This window comes from Saccostrea cucullata, unplaced genomic scaffold, assembly GCF_032062105.1.
Source record: "Saccostrea cucullata isolate Sc308-1 unplaced genomic scaffold, CSIRO_AGI_Scuc_v1 ctg333, whole genome shotgun sequence".
Lineage (NCBI taxonomy): Eukaryota > Metazoa > Mollusca > Bivalvia > Ostreida > Ostreidae > Saccostrea > Saccostrea cuccullata.
The window spans coordinates 135863-156155 of NW_026930396.1; the positions used below are offsets into that span (position 1 = coordinate 135863).

The 20293-nt window shown below is 33.6% G+C and overlaps 1 protein-coding gene across 3 annotated transcripts; it reads right to left on the reverse strand.

Moving 5' to 3' along the window:
• Positions 1–7354: 7354 nt before the first annotated feature.
• LOC134228425 (uncharacterized) lies at positions 7355–18360 on the reverse strand. Of its 3 annotated transcripts, XM_062710080.1 has the most exons (8): positions 18279–18360; positions 17863–18117; positions 16607–16814; positions 15058–15132; positions 12358–12771; positions 11799–11876; positions 9740–10437; positions 7355–9616 (listed from the first exon to the last, which is right to left on the reverse strand). In XM_062710080.1, exons 1-8 carry the CDS (start codon positions 18330–18332, stop codon positions 9560–9562), a joined length of 1839 nt encoding a protein of 612 aa, XP_062566064.1. In that variant the 5' UTR covers positions 18333–18360; the 3' UTR covers positions 7355–9559. The 3 variants fall into 3 exon arrangements, with proteins under 3 accessions (XP_062566064.1, XP_062566065.1, XP_062566066.1); XM_062710081.1 differs by lacking the exon at positions 15058–15132; XM_062710082.1 differs by lacking the exon at positions 11799–11876.
• Positions 18361–20293: the final 1933 nt, after the last annotated feature.

A 20293-nucleotide genomic window follows, 5' to 3' on the forward strand; every position in this document is an offset into this window, starting at 1 on the left:
ATATGTTTTCTTTTTTTCTTCTTTTTTTAAACGTTTTCAATACGATGTAAATTTATAAAGTTCAAATTTCTAATAGATATACTCAAGGAATGGCACCTTGATCCCACGTCTGATGTTTTAGAGGTCCAAGTTTACTCTGCTCTTGATTTGTACTGCTTGTATGGACATTTGAGCGTAATTCCCGTTCGTCATCTCCATGAAATATGTAGAAATAACAGTATTCAAGCTCAAAATTCCATAAATAATACAATAGGTGCAGAGCAAACACAGACCTCCAAAACATCTGAGGTGGGATCAGGTGCCATGGGGGAGTGAGCATCCCCTGCCGACAGGTCACATCCGCCGTGTGCTCCTTGTTATTATCGAAAAATAAGGAAAAAATCCGTCGTCAATTCAGTATGTAAATAATGCCCTAATAATAAGTAAGAAAAATGTTAGTCAGCATTTGTCATAAATTGTATTTGCTGACAAGACCATTGTATCGACCAAAGAACTTATGAAATGATTACTTTAAACGAGACTACTGATTTTATTGTTTCACCAACTTGTTCGTCAATAATTTACCTCGTTTTAGAAATTGTAGAGCATACTCTTGCGTATCGAATCAACTGAAAGATATAAACCCCGTATGAAGGTGATGAAGGTTTGTTGCTGCATAAGAAAGGGAAGCTGACGATTGACAAGTTCAAGTCATCACGTTTATCGAATTAAAGCTTGGTAATTAGATAACCATTAACGTCTTTTTCAAGAAAAATATCCAAATGTGTGTGTCAGACTTTGCGGTATCTTTTTTCTCATGCCCAAAGGAATATATCGCATCGATATTAGAATTGAAATAACCATATATTTCAACGTAGACCTTCTATCATGTTCAAAATCCTTCCACTTTACCTTCACCCGAATTAATATTATAATTAAAAAGTTTGTTTTTAGCGTCTTTCTTTGATCTTATATTACTGTAGTTCGAGAATACAAATATTTTCTTGCAAAATATGTTCATTGTTTTAAAGTGTAATACTTTTATTTCGCTCCGAATTTTTTTTCTATGTTTGTAATACTAGTATTACGACTTAGGGAACATTAATCTAAAAATAGATAGCATTTACATAACCTTCATTTTTAGATATCAATATATTAGTATTGCCAAAAATCATACAAATAATGTACCATAGTAACGTGGTTTATTTGACGGAAATTAATATTAAGGTAAGGATAGTTTTTTGATATTTTTTCCTTTATCTACACTTATCTACAAGGAAAAAAAATAATTCTGGTAATTCATAATATTGATAATTTCAAAACCCAAGTGCGAAATTAAGCCTGAAAAGCCAAAAAATTAAAATCCTTATGAACATCTCTTATGCTCACATATCTCCAATTACTAGTACGTGTCAAAATTCCTGATACCCCTCTTGAGAAAGAAATGTAATTTTATCATAAAACCTGGTACCATAAACATAAAGCCAAACTTAGTCAAAAAAATTGATTTTTATTAAATAAACTTATGCTTTAAAACTTGTAAATTTTGTAGTCTCCTGATACAAACGTTTGATAAAAATTTGGCTTTATTATCAATATTCTTTGATAAGTTATGCTAATTTTAAAATTTGACTTTAAGATGTTCTCAGTTTAGGTTCTGGGGTCCTGAACATAAATTTTACTAGTATATATTTTCATCACGTTTAAACTATGAACAATATTAGTTTTAAACCGCGATACTGCTAACTTACAAACTCCTTATTCACAATAAACCCACGAATCGAAGCTCGCGCCACTTATTCAAGGGGTTTTGATGATATTAGGACAGAGATAAGGAAGATATACTTTGTCTAGTGCATGTTTTAAGTTTATAAGGATTTTGAAATAAAATTAACCATTTTTAAGGACAGATCATACAAAAAAATTTATGTCCAAAAAAAAATTGAAAATAACAACTTGGGTCATATTTAAATGAGTAAAATAAATAAGTTTCACCGCGTAGTTTTTAATTTTTTTATTCAGAATTTCACAAAAATTGGATTTGAAGTGAAAAATATTTGTATAGATTAATAAGGATGGTTTCAGAAGGGAGGCTTTTGAACATCAGAGAAGGTTTACAATTTCTTATTTGCATCATTTGCAATGAAATTAAGCCAAACAATATATACCAATCCAGGCATCCATTTTTTTGTTTGTATCATCTGTCATTAAGACTCGGCTAAAATCCAACACATTTTAATCTATTTTTGGAATTTGCAACACTTTAGCACATTTTTTCTAGCTTGCAATATGTTTGCATTAATAAAAACAGACATCAGTATTAGATAACAAACATTTTCAGATTTTTTAAAGCAGGCTCAACTTAATTAATTAATGATGCCCCGGCATGGCAGCTTATGGTGATGGTTAAAGTTCTCAAATACAAGTCAACCTCCACGAACAAGAAATCAAAAATGTTAGTACCTAAAGAAGCACTTGTGTCAATGGATATGCTTGTTATGATAGCCTGAGCAATAACCACAGAAAAGTTATGGTCAGATAATATTTTCCTAAACTGGGTAAAACTCATAGGTCATCAAGGGGTCAAAATTAATGGTACTCAGGTAAAGACTTTGTCAGGAGAAATCCATGTTTAAAATACAAAAGCCCATGCAACATCTGTTCAAACATTACGGCGAAGGTTTAACTTTTTTTTCAAAATTAGGTCCAACTCAAAGATGAATGTCGAAACGTTAACATTGTTGGTATCCAAAGGAATGTCTTGTCACAATAAATAACCTTTAGGATTTTAACTGTCCTAGTACTGTGTTCAAAAGATGACCAAGGTTAATTTTTTAAAGAGGTGTCAAACTCTAGTGTCAAGGTCAAAACAAAAAGTCAAATATATTTACACTCATGGAAGAGCATTGTTACAATGGATAGACATCTGAAATATGAAAGCCTTGAAACTAAATGTCCAAAGTTTTGGCCAAGTGAAAGTTGGGTAAAATTTTGCAAAAGTGGGTAAAAGTTTGTTAAAGTCAAGATGTCAAATAAGTCGGTACCCAAGGAAAGGTCTAGTCACGAGGAATTGTCATGTTGTAAATTTTGAATTAATACCGGGTGGCAGTAAAATATAAAATTTACGGCATGACATTGAGCTAAATTTTGTATTTACTGTCACTTGATAAATTCTTCAAAACTTACAACATGGCAGATTACTTATGTGCAATTATGAAAGCCATAATATATCTCTAATCAATCAAAAGGTATAGTCTACGTTCAAGTTTTGGCGGACAAACACACAGCTAGACAGACGGACGGGAAGGGCAAAAACTATTAATTATCGAATCTTCGATTATCTTCATTCAGCATAACAATGAAATACACGAATTTCTGTTAATTCCCCTTAGAATTATAGAAAAAAAAATAAAATTCCCATTTCTTTATTGGACAGTTGATCTACCCCCTTTATTAAAATGTATGCAAGTGTTGATTTACACACATGCTAGAAAAAAAAAACACATAAATTTCAATCAAATCAATGTCATACTGTGAAATTTCTTCCTGAAAAAGAATAAATATCTACAATATAAAAACAGATATGAAAAGTTCAAAGTCTTGAAATCTTCATTAATTTTTGAGTTAAGGTACTACAAATGTACATGGTTCGTGGTTCTAGCTCTTTCAAAAGGCAAGAACGTATGAAAATAAACATTAGGTTCTTATGTGTACCAAAATTTATATTTCAATTATTTTTTTCATGAAAACTCGATTTTATTTCTGTTTATATTAAAATCAGTAGCAGGTTACAGTCTTTCTGTACAATACAAACATTTCTATGGCAATGATGAATCTATAAAAAACGTTTACTGGAAAAACAGTATATTCTATGGTTTTCCAATAAGCTTCTTTGTAGAACTGTTCTTGTATGACTATGGCCTGAGTTTTCTTTCCCGCCACCAGACTGTCTACCAACCACCTTGATATGTTCATGAAGAACACGCAAAGAAAAATATTGTAAGCCTTCAGTAATCCTTTACGAACAACCCGCAGTTTAAACGTAGTTCTGTTGGTGTAGAGGATGAAAATTGATTGAACCACAATGACAATTATTTGAAGAATTTTATTCAAAAACAGAAGAAGGCCTAAATTTGATTTAGTAAGCATCAGTCCAGCAATGCAACCAAAAATCTCATAGGCCACAGCGCCAGCAGTGACGAAGACAAGGACGATCTCATTATTGGGCGCAGTGCTGCTTTTCTCAATTTCTTCACAGAATTCGGATCGAAATCTCCAACTTCCAAGTGAAATAAGTACAAGAACTTCGCATTCATACACGATACTTATTATTCTAAAAATCATTGCCGTGTTTGGAGTTTGAAGGTACGCAAATACAAAGAATCCCAATAGAAACGGCAAGGAAAGAATTAAGCCAGTCCCAATTGGCGCAAAATATGAAATGCTTCTACTTTCCGTACTGCTATTTTCCAAACTTTCAATCGACTGTTTGTAACTAGAAACTCTACCGGTATGCCCAATTCCTTCAGAAGACAGTATCATTGAATTGCTGTCAGAAATACCTAACATTCTGAGAACTATCGCGGTGGAAAGTAAGCTGTATTCAGTGATAAATGGTCTAGTGTATGGACGTATGCTTCTTCCAATAGAGGAAATGTTGGATGTCAAGAAGCAATCTTCCTGCGAAGCAACTGTAGCATTCCATGGCTCACTATTGACATCCGTTATGGAATCTAAGAGTAGCCGGAACCAAGTGAGTATGTGAGCAATAATCATGAGAGATATCCCGAGGTTAATCAGAGAAGAGCACTTAAAACTGTATTTTCCATAAAAACTTAAAAATCCCAGTTGTCCAACACAATAAAATATACCTGATATATGGCATAAGATGCTAATGTAATACGCAAATGGAAATGGTTCTGGTCTATCATCAAGCACGCATTCAACATTGATTCCCAAATTCATGGCAGAATTGAAGATGTACATGATCCCAAATAACCAGAAGAAAATCAGTTTAAGGTTATGGGCTGGATCCTTTCTTCGCTGGTCGATGAAGAATTTGACTTGCTTGTTCTTCACAAGGAACCAAATGACAAAAGTGACCACCATACTAAAGAACGTCATCACAGCTTCTGTTCCCCATACTGCTGGGAGTGGATTGGGAATCGGTCTGGAGGTAGAGAAGACAGTCATAATTGTAACGCATATGAATAAAACACACATTGGAGCCACTATGGAATTTATGAAAAAGAAATTTAAGAAAAATTTGGTCATTTCGCATAACTCCGTGTTTCCTCATTCAAAATAATAATAAAATCTTCCTTGCATTAAAGGTTGTGATTTTTTTCCTCTGGGTATATCCTTTACTATTAAAATGTTTCCAGACAAAGAATATTGATTTTCATAGTTTTAAGGAAACAGTTAAGAAAGCCAAATACCAACGAATAAATTATAATATTGCACATATTTGTGACATTTAAAGAATTTCACATCGACCCCATTACATGTTAATATACAAACAACAACCATGAAGTATCGTCAACCATTTTTTTTAAAATAACATATATACATATAACTCCACAGAGAATAATTGTAGTTATAATCTTGTACCATAACTTTTGAACCCTTAGTACTTGGGTTTTTCATATGTCACAAGTGTATTCCTTGGGAGAAGACCTTCTATAGGATACCAACAAATTTGACCTTTGAGTTTAACTTGCATTTGAGAAATTTAAACCCTCTCAATAAGGTGCAATACGGGGGGGGGGGGGGGGATCAGTGCTTCACAAACACATCTTGTTTTTTTTTAAATTGTGATTAATGCTGCTCAGACAATTCGGTTCAAAATACTTGTTATATCCGCTTTCGTCCATCGCCCTCTCTTATAATTTTTTAAAAAGTTTTCAGCAGCTTCCCTGAAATTAGCGCTGAATCATATTCAACTTCTGAATACATTCTTAGTATTTATGAGTAAAAAGGAACGCCGTACAAGGGAACACCTTACTCAGGCAAACTCTTAGCTGCAGAACTGTAGCTCTCCGAAAAATGTTTTGACAGACCGGAGAGCTACAGTGCCACCCATTGTAAAAACTGTATATTTATTGCGCACAAAAAAGTGCGCTCGGTTATGGATTAATTCTTCCTATTTCTTACCTCAATTGCGAAAGAGTTTAATTTCAAAAAATTCCTTACTCCTCAATCAAGTAATCTCGTAGTTGACATCTGCACGATGCACGTTGGACTGAATTATATCTTGCTTACCAAAATGGCAGTATGAATAGACAAAATTTTTGATCATTTCAATATCAGGGGCAGGAGGGCTATCAACAACAATTATAAGGGATGCTTTGTGGTGGAAACAGTGAAAGAATATGTTAGGAACACATGGTTAGTAATAATTTGAGATGAACGCTTTAAAAATATGGAGAAATAAATCGAGAAACAGCGCACTTTTTTGTGCGCAATAAATATACAGTTTTTTCAATGGGTGGCACTGTAGCTCTCCGGTCTGTCAATATATATTTTTCGGAGAGCTACAGTTCTGCAGCTAGCAAACTCTTCGGATGATTATCACTAATAACTTGCAGAATTAAAGCTCCACTGCCCTATACGGTTCAGCTAAGGTAGGGCTTAGTTGCTCATATACTGAAATTTATTTAATCTTTCAACATTTACTTATATTTAAAAAAGGCCAAACTGATTATCAGTTATAAATTGATCAACATTTAATTTTCCCTTTCTTTTTCCGTTTGTCATTTCTCTTCTTTATGCACCATTTCTAAACTCGACATTTTTTGACTGAGGCTTCATTTTTAGGAATTGTCACATTACATTCTTTGAATCTCGACAACCAACTCCGCGGTCTTGGGAACATAACTTTCACAATTTTGTGAGTTCACTTCTCGTTACACACATGCAGTTTGTCAAGTAGATGTCCTGGATAAAGAGAGAAGCGTGTGTTAGATATAAAGCATTTTCAAAAGAGGGCCAGCTAAGGAACTACGCCCAGTCCTAAACATATTTCCCGGGTACACCTAAAATTTCACAGTTTGCAGAATGCTTATTATAATTTTAATGGTTTTTGCCATTTTGCCAAACCCTGTCAGCTTCAGGGAGAGGGAGAACATGAATTTAAAAATATTGTTTTTCCTTAATCCTTACCAGGGAAGAAAATGTTCAAACGTGTATGACGAAGGTCCCCTAGACCAAGGCAGATAAGAACAGTTGGAAATCAAACACACGGAGGCGACCCCCTTTTACACATGTAGATTATTTTTCAAAAATTTTGCAAAGAATTTGCATGGAAATTGACACTCAAAATTAAGTCAATCAGTTTATCCTATCCTTACTGATATATAACACATAATACATGACATAAAATCTGATTTTATATTTGTTATTTTACAACAAAATTAAGAATGACTCATTATACATCTGCTCATTAATATTTCTGCCAATTATTGCAATTTAAATATATCTACAGTGTATAAATACTGAAACTATAGTAACAAACAAAATTATTTAGCCATATATGCCCGTAAAGCAATGGCCTACACCAAAACAGGCTGTACGCTGCGTCTTTGACAATTGAGATAAAAAGCAATTAGATAAACACACCCAGCCTAGATATTTAGATAAAAATCAGTACCCTGTTTCTAGACAAGATATTGAACAATAGCATTTTACCATTCTGCATAATAAGCAAATAATGTATTACGAGTTTTTGCACAGACTTTTCAAAACCTTAATATTTCATACAGTGGAAATAATAATCATACAAATATCAACAAGGCATATTCTGAAATGAAGCATTTAATTAATAACAAATATAACTTAAAAGTCACATTTTCCTTAAGACACTAGCAAGGTCATAGTTGTACATCATTGGATTTACAGCCTCTTCACAATAGAATAAACTCTGTTGCAGAGATATTCCTATTCATATTCAAACTTTTCGAAATCCTAGAGAGAATTGTATGATTTCGTTTAAATTGACATGTCTGTATTGTTTTTTTTAATACTAAGAGTTTAAACATTTCTTTTTAATTTAATTGTCACAACAAATTTCAAACCTTCTATAAATTTTAAACTTAGCATTGTTATGGAAGACATAATCTATGAACTTACTAACACATATTTTTTGAGTTTAAAAATCTTTTAGACAGAAATTACAAAACATATTATTGAAACAAACTTTAAATTTATGTAACTACTTAATTTTGTTGTTACAATGTACTTAAATTATAATTTTTTTGCAATTTAATGCCCTTGGATACATTCTTACAATCGGGGTATGATGAAAATATGGTAATATATATATACATGTATGTACATTTGTTGATCTATGACATCAAACTTGGTTTGAAATAATTTACATAGATTCATTTCTTTAAAAAAAAGTCAATGTGTAAAATTACTTCTTTCATACACAATCCTCATCTTAATGTTAAGTTTTGTTTACATGTATAATTTTCAAGATGATATATCCCTTATTACAGTAATAATCAATGCCAAAAAGATAAGAAAATTAACTTATTAAAAAGTACATGGTTTATAGTAAGAATATGAATACTTCTACGAAGAAATTTCAATACATAAAATTTTCAACATTTTAACACAACTGCACTTTATAAAAGCAAAACATTTCACTAACCATAAATTAACACACTCTTACTGAAACCTTAAACAACTGACATAAAAATCGGATTTTCAAACATGTAATTCAAATACAAATACTCTAAATATTTGTGATAAAATTCTAGGGAAAATGTTGAATTTAATTCACTTTTACACAATTCTAAGCTTCCTCTACTTCTTTAGACATGTTATTCCAAATTAATGATTGTATATTAAAGGTAGTTATAATAACTACAGTGCAGGAAAGGTCCTTATACTTTAATGTTGCTAAATCTGAAAATGGTTGCTTAATTTGCTAAATTTAGCTCTTGACCAACAACTACTGAATGGCACTTTATCTTATTAGATCACTTTGGCCAAAAAAAAATAAATAAAATTGCATTTTTGGCTATGGAAAATCTTTTATCTTCAACTTCATTAATTCTTTCCAATGATCTATTCACTAAAAACTGGAAAATTTACAAATAATGCAAAATTTTGAGCTGACAAATTCCGCAATCATAGTCAAATTTGGCTTTGTTGACACATTTTGGACCTTAACTGTACTCTCAATGATTAAGAATTTAAGAGATTGTCAAACCAAAAAGGAAAAAAAAAAGATGAAGGATATTACATCTGGCAAAGCTACTCTCCATATCACAACATACTCTTCTTTGCTAACTGTTCTGCATCAAATAATATACCTTTGATTTAACAAAAGCTTAGTAAAATTTAATAACATCAGTATACACGCACATGAAAATGACTTCAGTTTCATGAGAGAAATATAATCTTCCAAACTCCTTATAATCTCATGCAAGCCCACACTGATAGCATTCAACAACACATGGCACCACTGTCATCTTTGTTCAACTGAAAAATCACCTTTGGTTGAAAAGACCTTTCAAGAAGTGTACACTCAAAATTAAATTCATAAAAAGCTAAAACAAACTGTTCCAGTCCATCACAAGAAGGGATTTGTTGAACCACTCTTTGGGGCCATTGACTGAGAGGCTGTTGACTGAAAAAAAAATTTGATGAAATCATGGCTTATAGGTACAATTTAGATTTAATTCAATAGCATTACTTGCTGTCAACATACTATACAAATACATGTAGATATAAACTCTGCATTAGAACATACCAAAAATGGATTGACTGGCTGAGCACTTGTGGCTGCAGGCTGGCCTCCCCATCCTGATGGAAACCCATGGGCACCTCCCATTTTATTATCAAATTGTCCTGGCATTGAATGTCCAAACTGATTTGGCATTGTCTGGGCATGTGAAACAGTCCCAAATCCACCACTTGTACTTGATGGTCCCATTGAACTGAAGACTCCATTCTGATTATGAAACTGATTTGACATTCCCGCACCTCCAAAACCTCCCCCAGGTGGTCCAAAATTACCAGCTGGTGGGTTTTGTCCGAACCCACCTGTCGTAGGAGTGCTTCCAAATCCTCCAGCTGTTGAGGTCTGTCCAAACCCTCCCATGTTAAAAGTACCAGGGTTTGAAGCAGGGGGTCCAAACCCTCTAGCCACTGACGTTTGGGGGGCACCAAATCCTCCAGCAGCTGATGTGGGTGTTCCATATCCTCCCGCCGTGGAGGTGTGCGACCCAAATCCTGCTACACTGGTCGGTTGATTCCCGAACCCCCCTGATTGTTGCCCAAATCCCGCTACACTGGTTGGTTGATTCCCGAACCCCCCTGAGTGTTGCCCAAATCCTGCATTAGGCTGGTTGCCAAACAAAGATGGCTGACCTCCACCTGCACTTCCCCCGAATGGATTGCTAACATTAGACTGGGTGGCAGCTGTTGTTTCTCCAAATGGATTGGCTCCTGTTTGAATATAATTATATAACATTTAAATTGTTCAGCTAAAAGATCTTGCATCTTTCCTGCAGTACTCTTAAGAAATAACAAAAAATGTCAGTGATGGCAATCTTAGCTCTACTGGTTTTTACTACATGTATGAAAAAAAAAAAATTCAAAATCCTCTCCATTTACAATTATTAAATCTTGGATCTTGATGCTCTTAAACCAGTACCAAGTTTTATTGAAATCATTGTAAAAGGAAGAACATCTACTTTTAACCAAGACTCATTGAAATAGGACCAAACCTTTTGAAAGAATAGCATTTTGAGAAATTTTCAAGAAACTGTTTCTATGGTTACCCTTTCATCAAAGTTAAAAAAACCAAAAATGCTTTAAAAAAAAAAGTTATGTACCCTTATAAATTCTACTTGCACCATCAGAGCTAAAATTAAATATTTATCATCAAAGGACAAAAATCTTCACAGGCTACAATGTAACAATTCAAGATCATTTTCTGTTGCATCTGCTGCTAAATTAGGAGAGGGGCAAGCAGAATAATTGTTAAAGGCATTTACACAATGTAGTTTTATCAACATGCTGTAACAAAAAAAGAATATTAGCATTACTATTTTTTTCTAGTTATAAGGCATTAAAATACTGCATTGATATGAAAATGAACCGTAGTATTCCATGCCAAGGATATCTTCATTAGTGGATTCTAATTTTAATCAATGTAAGTTATCTCTAAATCTAAAACTACAGGTAGTATGCATATAGCTCATATACTGACTTGATTTTTATCTTAAGTTTGTTATGTGTACAATATACATGTACATATACTTCATTTCATGAATTTTAAAAGTTTAATTCAAACTGATGCCAAAGTCTCAAAGCAAAAGATTACGTCGATTTTTTTTTTCAAAATGATAACAACTTAAATCATTGTTGAAGACACAACTTTGTTTATTATGTTTCACTCAAAATCAGTTCTAAAATCAGAGAGCACAGAAAAAAAATTCATTTTTTTTTAATGTAATACATGTACCTCTTTTCTCAGAAACGCAAAGAAGCACACAGACATATGTATGCATGTATGCAAACTTTAAGTGAATTTTGTTTATCTTTAATAAAACAGAAACTCTAAATGTCAGTAGAACCATTCTTTGAACAATCAAATGCATGACCTGCAACATACCTGTTCAATATTTATCTAATAATGCATAAGCTGAAGCCTATGCCATTCTTAACAACATAAAAGTAACTTCAAACAAATAACGGGAACTAACATAGCTGGAACACAGCCAACAATGCCTTGATAAACGGAATATTTTCAATGCAACATTCAACAGCAAAGTTTCAGAAGAAATCAGGACATGCTAAATTACCCCCAGAGTCTGAGAAGAACGGGTTTCCACCTCTACCCAGCTGGCTATACGAGTAAGCACTGGGGGGGATACAGAAGGCTGTAAGAAATCATGTAGTATTCTCTAAATAATAATAATCACGTACCCAAATCATTTCTGTTTTTCTCTTTCATTAATCAAAAGATTATAAAGTTTTCTTTAATGAATATTCAATATTTGAATTCTTAATTACAAATGCAATTCATCATAATAGAACTTTCATGCCCATCAGGGGTGATTTCAAGATAAGGCTTTACAGCACTTGGGAATTGACCCTAGAAAAATCCACCCTCATCATGCATCTGGAAAATATATATGAGAAACAGAATCCATAGCAAGTCTGGTAGTTTTTATTTTACATACAACACCCATGCAAATTTGGTCTTGATTTAGCTTCATGAAAATAAACTTGTTCTAAATCTATTTTTAAAAAGTTCACTTAGCCAAAAATATATACAAGTGTTTAATACAAGTAAAAAAGATGTACAGAAATCATAAATTGCTGGTTCCTTCTAAAACTTTGTAGAATTATTCCACAAACCTGAATGAGATGGTGCCATAGAACTAGTACTGCCTGAAGAAGCGTTCCAGTTCATGGTGGTTCCCATGGTGCTGCTCAACCCCCCACTGCTCCAGTTCATACCCGTTCCACCACCCCCTCCGCTGTTCCAGTCTATCCCCCCTGAACTGCTGCTTCCTCCTCCCCCACCCCAGGAGATGCCTGAACTGGAGGTAGATCCACCCCAGCTTAGGGCTGTTGTGTTGGACTCTGTTGTGGCAGGGGTGCTGAACAGGTCTCCTAGATCTGAGTATTTGTTTCCCCCTGACGCTGAGGATTCACCGCCAGAAGGCGCTGATGGAGGGGCCTGGGCAGGGGAAAAACTGGGGAATCCCCCATTCACTGCTGGGGCAGCACTGATTGGTGTGTTGGACATTGGAAATAGTGTGTTTGTATCTGTAAATTCATTGTAATATATATTGCATAAATATTTTTTTTTTTTAAATTGTAAAAAAAAATCTGATGGATAAAGTCATAGTCATTAAATTCGGTTGATACTCATGACCAGATAATTTTAATTATCAAAAAAAAAAAAAAAGAAAAAGAAAAAGAAAGAAAGAAAGAAAATGAAGTCACATAGAATTAGGTGTTTTGGCAGTTTAAATAACTTGTGCTTTCATCAAAAATACAAAATACACATACATGTACAAGATTCCATACTCCTCAATTCTTAAAATATTTCAAACAGAGCTTTTGAATTTTTGAATTAATGGAAGTAAATACTGTATACAGGATTATTTTTGTCCCGTTTTATTTTCTCCCTTTCATTTGGAAACAAGTTTACCCCATTTTAAATTCGCCCAGAAAGATCTTTGTTTAAGATATTATACTGCTTACTTTGAATTCGTCCCGTTTTAAATTCACCCACTTCCGACAAGGACGAAAGGGACGAAAATTAAACGGGGCAAAAATAACCCTGTATACAGAATTAATTTGAAAACAACAAGATGTAAATTGAACTTGCTTTATAACAGTAAAATTACTTGAAAAAATTGACCTCACAAAAACTACAAGTAAGAACAAGTTCATAACAAAATACATTATCACTATTTAATTAAAACTTTTTAAATGAAAGAAAAAGTGAGCAAGCTCACATACCCCATGCTACCCCAAAACTCAAAGTGCTGAAAATCCCAGAAAAAATGAAAGAATCGGAATTTCCCGGTAATATGCACATCTACAAATTGTGTCCTAAATATCTGCAAAGTTTGATGAAATTCTGTGCAGCGGTTTATGAGGAGTTGCGCTGACAAACTGTTCATCACTACATGTATATTCAAGATATCCCCAAAAATCTAAGTTGTAAAGTGCGGAAATTCCCAGAAAAATAAAGGAATCGGAATTTCCTGGTAAAATGCATATCTATACATTGTGTCCTAAATATCTGCAAAGTCTGACAAAATTCTGTGCAGCAGTTTATGAGGGGTCGCGCTTACAAAATGTTCATCTGTATATTCAAGGTATGGCCAAAAATCTAATTTGAAAAGTGCCAAAATTCCCAGAAAAATAAAGGAATCGGAATTTCCTGGTAATATGCACATCTACACACTGTGTCCTACATATCTCCAAAGTTTGACGAAAACCTGTGCAGCGGTTTATGAGGAATTGCGCTGACAAAATGTTCATCTCTATATTCAAGGTATGGCCAAAAATCTAATTTGAAAAGTGCCAAAATTCCCAGAAAAATAAAGGAATTGGAATTTCCTGGTAATATGCACATCTACACACTGTGTCCTAAATACCTGTAAAGTTTGACGAAATTCTGTGCAGCGGTTTATGAGGAGTTGCACTGACAAAATGCTCATCTCTATATTTAAGGTATGGCCAAAAATTCTGTGAAAAGTGTGGTTTATGAAGGAGTAATTGCACATCTACACATTGTGTCCTAAATACTGTAAAGTTTGAAAATTCTGTCCAGCGGTTTATGAAAAGTTGCACTGACTGACTGACACTCTGACGGACAGGTCAAAAACATTATACCTCACGCAACTAGTTGCGTGGGGTATAATTAAATATACAAATGTACTAAGTATACATGAAATTTCAGAGGAATTTGCAATCTAGCAAACTAAGGCATGCATGAGGTATGATCAAATGAAGTGAAAATAAACACTCAAAATCAAATTACATTTGTATTTGTTTTCATTTATACATAGATAATTTAATTCACAAAAAGTGAATGTGATTGAATAGCAGTCACAGTCTTTTTTAGACCCCTCCCTATTACCGGGTATTAATATATATTCTAATTTTTATCTGAATGTTGTCTTTGATATTCCTTTGACAAGCCAGTTTTATTAAATCTTGTTGGTGATCAGTAAGCTTCTTCAATGCATCCATAGCAAATATGTTTACACTCTTTACAATGTTTTGCAACAATAGAAAATTAAATTGGACCAAATATCAACTTTACAAGCTGAACATAGCTTTCTTTTTCTTATGTATGTTTATATATCATACATATATTACTGCATCTGACTTGGTTCATTTGTGACCCAAATCTTGTCTCTGTCAGGCTATGCTTCAACCATTCTTAAGTATGCCTTACTATTTCAGATGCATAAATTGTAAAAAAAAACAAAAAACTTGTTAACATTTGATCAAAGGTGCCTAAAAGTAAAGTGACAATACATGTACAGTGTTTATAAATGACATGAAAATAATGAGGGGGGAGGAACTTACTGCTGGAACTCTGGAATGCTGGGAAGGGTTGAGAAGCAGGTTGTGCAGAAAACTGGCTAAAATCAGCAAAACCCCCTGAAATAGTAGTTACAGCATAAAAAGTCTACATGAATTTAAGTCTTTGAAAGTTCTTTACATTTCAATCATGTGCATCTTTTTTTTTCTTTTAGGACTGTTTTTCCTTGCAAGGAATATGATAACTTTGAAAACTTTTAACATTAATCCATCTTTTTTGGGGGTGGGGGTGGGGAAGGGGGCTAATTATTATGCATTATAATTTTGATGATCGTACACCATACTGTGAAGTAGATTTGCCATGGAGTAGCATAAATGTCTTGCCTCAGTTGCCTGATATCCAAGTTTATATGAAAGTACAAGTTACAAAATAAAAATAGCTGGAAATAGCACAAACTAAACTATATAGGTACTTTAAGCACTGAGCTCACAAAATGAACCTCCCCCCTCCTTTTACCTATCCTACCTCTCATATGATTATAATAGCAAAATTCATGTTTTGCAATGGGAGAGTGGAAATAAATGTCAGATCAAAAGTTAAAATAAGTGGTCACAATGGCACTATTTGATAAAGAATCTGTGAAAGTATCATAAAATTTTATTCATTGGTATAAGAGTTGTGCATAAGAAATGTGTACCCTTTAATATTATTGAAAGAATTAATGGCAGTGTCCATGTTTTGCTATCACATTAAATTTCATTCAGTGGTTTAAGAGAATTTGTGGATAAGAGATAAATACCCCAAAGCATAATGGACGGACTGGCAGACAGACAGATGGACACACACACACACACATCACTATATACCTCCCTACTCTTCAAGCAGGGGGTATAATATTCATATTGCTAATTTTGTTTTCTGGAATCTGGTTTTTTTTAAGACTAAAAATTAACTCACTGTCTAAAAGCACAGCAAAAAGGTATGACCTTGAATGTCAGGCAGACATTCATGTTACCAGTATATATCCAATATGATAATTTTCTCTGGAAAATTTTATTGAAAATCATGTCCTTTACATTCATTATTGAATCATCTATATTTGTATGATTATCTCAAAAGTGATACAGATAATATGATATTTATGTGTCTGCAACAAGTACTTGTGAGGATAAATACCGCATATTAGTGGAAATTTTAGCGAGACGCAAATTTAGCGATTTGTCGTTAAAAATTGGTGTTTATTTTTAGAGAGATGCAAATTTAGCGATTTTAAAATTTCCACTTAAGAAGCTTTTACAAATAAAACGCAATGAATTTTTAGCGATATGAAATTTTAGCGAACTCAACACCCTTGCTAATAATGCCAAAATTAAATCCTCGCTAGAAATTCTACTTATATGGGAAGTCAGGAACATTATGAATACTTACTGAAAAGAAAGTAAAGCTAGCTTTCTGTGCATCTACTTGCAAATAGTGTAAAATAGTGTCTGATTTACATGTATGTAGGAAACAAAGCTACACTAGATGTCCTTATGGTAGAGTATAAATCCTCTATAGATATGTTATTAAGAATCCTGTAACTGCTGAACAAACCTTCACCTCCACCACCTGTGGCTACTTGTGGGGCTGGGGGTGCCGATGATGCAAAAGGGTCTCCTCCTAAATCCCCTAACAGGTCCATAGTGGTGGATCCTGAGGACTGATTCTGTTGTCCTGGGGGGGAGGAACTCAGGGATACGGGGGGCTGGGACACAGGAGGGGGCTGCTGGGCTGCATGATTCTTTGGTGTTGTCTGGGGGGACTATAAAAAAAAATTACAAAATTAATATAATAAATACTGTGCTAAGTACTGTATGTATGTTCACTTTCAGGTAAGTTGTTAAGCTGTGTGTGGGTGTTTGTTTTGTTTTTTGTTTGTTTGTTTGTTTTTGTTTTTTTTGGGGGGGGGGGGGGGGGGGGGGGGGTTATTATTAATTTATTTATGGCAATTTATTGTTGATAGTCCTTTGCAGTTAAAATTTTGATTCATAATTGTGCCACTACCTTCCTATTCAAGGGTGAATTTTAGTTTTTACTAAATATAAATTATCAGAACTAATCATGTGGAAACAATGATGTGGCATCCAGTAATAAATCCTAACTTTATCATTATCAGAAATATGATGTGTTAATTCAAATATAACAATTCTAAAGTCATTAAATCAAAACTACTTGAACTATTTCTTCCTTTCAAGTCATTTTAGGTCACTGACTGATATCAGCTGCAACCCTAATGTTTATTATCATTGTATTTATTTAACAATGACAATATTGTGTAATCCTATACCCTGATAGCCTTTAAACCTAACTGCATCCTGTGTTTTATTTACATAACTTTTCTGATGTTTAACTTTGATAACATTGTCAACAAACCATAATACACTTTATCTACCATAAACAATAAAATTAGCATTTTTTAGCATGGTTTATACAATTTTTATTATTTCTTTATGTCTAAGATACCATGAATTTGACTTTTCTATACAGGAACATACCTATACTCAAAATTGACATGGGGACAGACATGTTAGTCTGCATAAAATATTTCTGAGCAATAAGATTATTATTCAGTTCATATTTAGTGTTTGTAAACATTTCTACATCAAGTAAATGTCATTTAAATAACTTTGTCATACTTTGAGATATAATGTCATGAATGTGTGTCACATTTATCTAAACAAAGAAAATTATATATTACTGCTTTTCACTATCTTAACAATAGATACTCTTCACTCTGTATTGTTTTGAACCACAAATTTTGGAGATTTGTCCCCCAGCTGTCTACAATAGAAACTCTTCTTTTTTATTACCTGATTTTGGACCACGAGTTTGGGAGTTTTGTCTCCTAGTATTGTCTTCAGTGGTCGTGTGGGTACGTTTCTGTTTGTGGCTGACTCGTTCACTTGTCTGGCCTCCTCCTTCATGGCTTCCGTCGGCGCCTGGTACCACCGCTTCCTCTCGTACTTCTGAGCCATGAAATCTTTGATTTTCTGTTCATCTCTGGAGTCGGGTTCAGCTTGGTCTTTTTGGCTGTCATATAACCCAAGCCAAACTTTTCTACAAAACTGCAGTACGATAAACAATAAGTCATAAAATGCTGTGCTATTTTGATTTTATGGAATGACAGAAGACGATCCCCGACAATTAATTTAACATTCAATAACAATAATACCATATTTTTTTTAGTGTTATAGAATCAGAAAAGTTGAAAAAAAATTAAACTTACTTCATTTCCATGACATTTAATGAAATCAATTTCCTCTGGGGTAAAACTGGCCATAGATATTGATTTCACTCTGTGTGGTGGATTAATTTTATCTATAAAAAAAAAGTATAGTAAATTCTTCTCTTATTACAAAAATCTTTTTCAACCATTGACCCTTGTTTAAAATATATAATGACAATTCATCTAATGAGTAACATTACACTGAACAAGCTGAATGTAAATATTCTCCCTGAAAAATCAACAATTTGTGTTAATTTTTTTTTAGTATTTAGAATGTGTATCTTTCTATCCTATAATTCTTATTAAAAGATTTTACCTAGTAATACTGTATATGTATTTGTCTAAATTATGATAATTTATATTCAATAATTAACAGTGTTTTCCCTTATTGTTCTGTAGAGGACATTTTTTAATGAGTAACATTACACTGAACAATTTCAATGTAAATATTCTCGCAGGTAAAAATCACCAATTTGTATTAATTTTTTTTTAGCACTAAATGCCTTATTTTTATATTAAGTATGCTTATTAAAAATTTCTGTGGAAAATTATATGTATTGCGTACATAAATTAGTTAAATTAATACCACGCAGAAAAAAGTACTTCTACAGTATTTCAAAGTAAAAGGCCAGAGATCAATTGTAACAGGCCACAAAGTTGAGGTTTATAAGCAAAATCTTTGTGGACTTAACAAAAATTATGTGGAATTTTTTTTGTTTTTAAACAGCATCTTTATCAACTGGCACGCTAATGAAAAGTTTGAAAAAGTGTTTAAAAATCACCTTTTAGGAATTAATTGCAAGATGTGAGGGTTTTTACAATAAGTAATCAATGTTCTGAGACGTCCGGTGCAGAAATATTGGTAGGTGCAGTGTTTTTATAAAAAGAACAAGCCATGTAAACAAGCGAGTTGAGCAGATGCCATTACAGAGTCTGCATACCTTAAATTTTTTTTTACAAATCAATAAGGTACATACATATAATTGTTAAACCAAGACCCAAGGAAATCCAGTCAAAGCACCCCCTAGAATATTAGTAAAACTACAAAACTGCCCCCCAAAGCGTCCCCTGATTTTGGTCAAAGTGTCCCTGATTTTTGGCCGAAATTAAAGCAATGGTCAAAATGCCCCAAAGCATCCCCAGATTTTGGTCAAAATGCCCCCTAATATAATTTTATAAAAAATAATCGTTTCGAATCCATCCCCAAGCAATGGTCAAAATGTCCCCTGATTTTTTTACTGGCACCTAGCTAGATTTTTCAAACTCCGAAATAAAAGCCAGAAATTATACATCTTGATTTTACCTGAGCCCTCTGTAATTACCCCCATCCCCTTTCCAAAATTCTATCAAAATATGTTAGGGGTACTTTGACCAAAACCAGGGGATGCTTTGACCAAAATCAGGAGGCATTTTGACCATTTCTTGGGGACAGTAAAGAATTTTTTATATAAAAATATGATAAAGGTGCTTTGATCAAAATTAGGGGACGCTTTGACCGGTATTTTTCCTATTAAAATATGTAAGGGGGCGCTTTGACTAAAATCAAGGGACGCTTTGACCAATATTTGAGGGCCATATTTTTTCTATAAAAATATGTTAGGGGGCACTTTGACCAAAATCAGGGGGTGCTTTGACCAATATTTGGGGGCAGTATTTTTTCTACAAAAATATGTTAGGGGGCGCTTTGACTTGAATCAGGGGACGCTTTGACCAATATTTGGGGGCAGTATTTTTTCTAAAAAAATATATTTGGGGGCGGTTTGACCAAAATTAAGGGGTGCTTTGACTTAAATCAGGGGGCGCTTTGACCTGGACATTTTTATTAGGGGGCTCTTTGACTGGTTGCTGACCCAAGCAGTCTTCGCCAAATATTTTTTTCAGCACATGCCCTTTGGGCAGGTGTGATCACGAATTACGCTAGCCCTACCAAATATTTACATGCCCAGAATTTTATCAAGTTATACTATTCTTATTTGCCTTTTCATGCCAAGGAAATGATCTAGCTGAAATCATTC

Bases quoted from the DNA above. Each gene is read 5' to 3' on its own strand.
- LOC134228425 (XM_062710080.1), bottom strand. From the start codon at position 18,332: ATGGCCAGTTTTACCCCAGAGGAAATTGATTTCATTAAATGTCATGGA. The intron at 12,772-15,057 runs GTAAGTTCCTCC...ATGAATTTACAG, and splicing joins AGCATTCCAGAGTTCCAGCA to ATACAAACACACTATTTCCA. The intron at 9,617-9,739 runs GTATGTTCTAAT...TTTTTTTTTCAG, and splicing joins AGCCAGTCAATCCATTTTTG to TCAACAGCCTCTCAGTCAAT.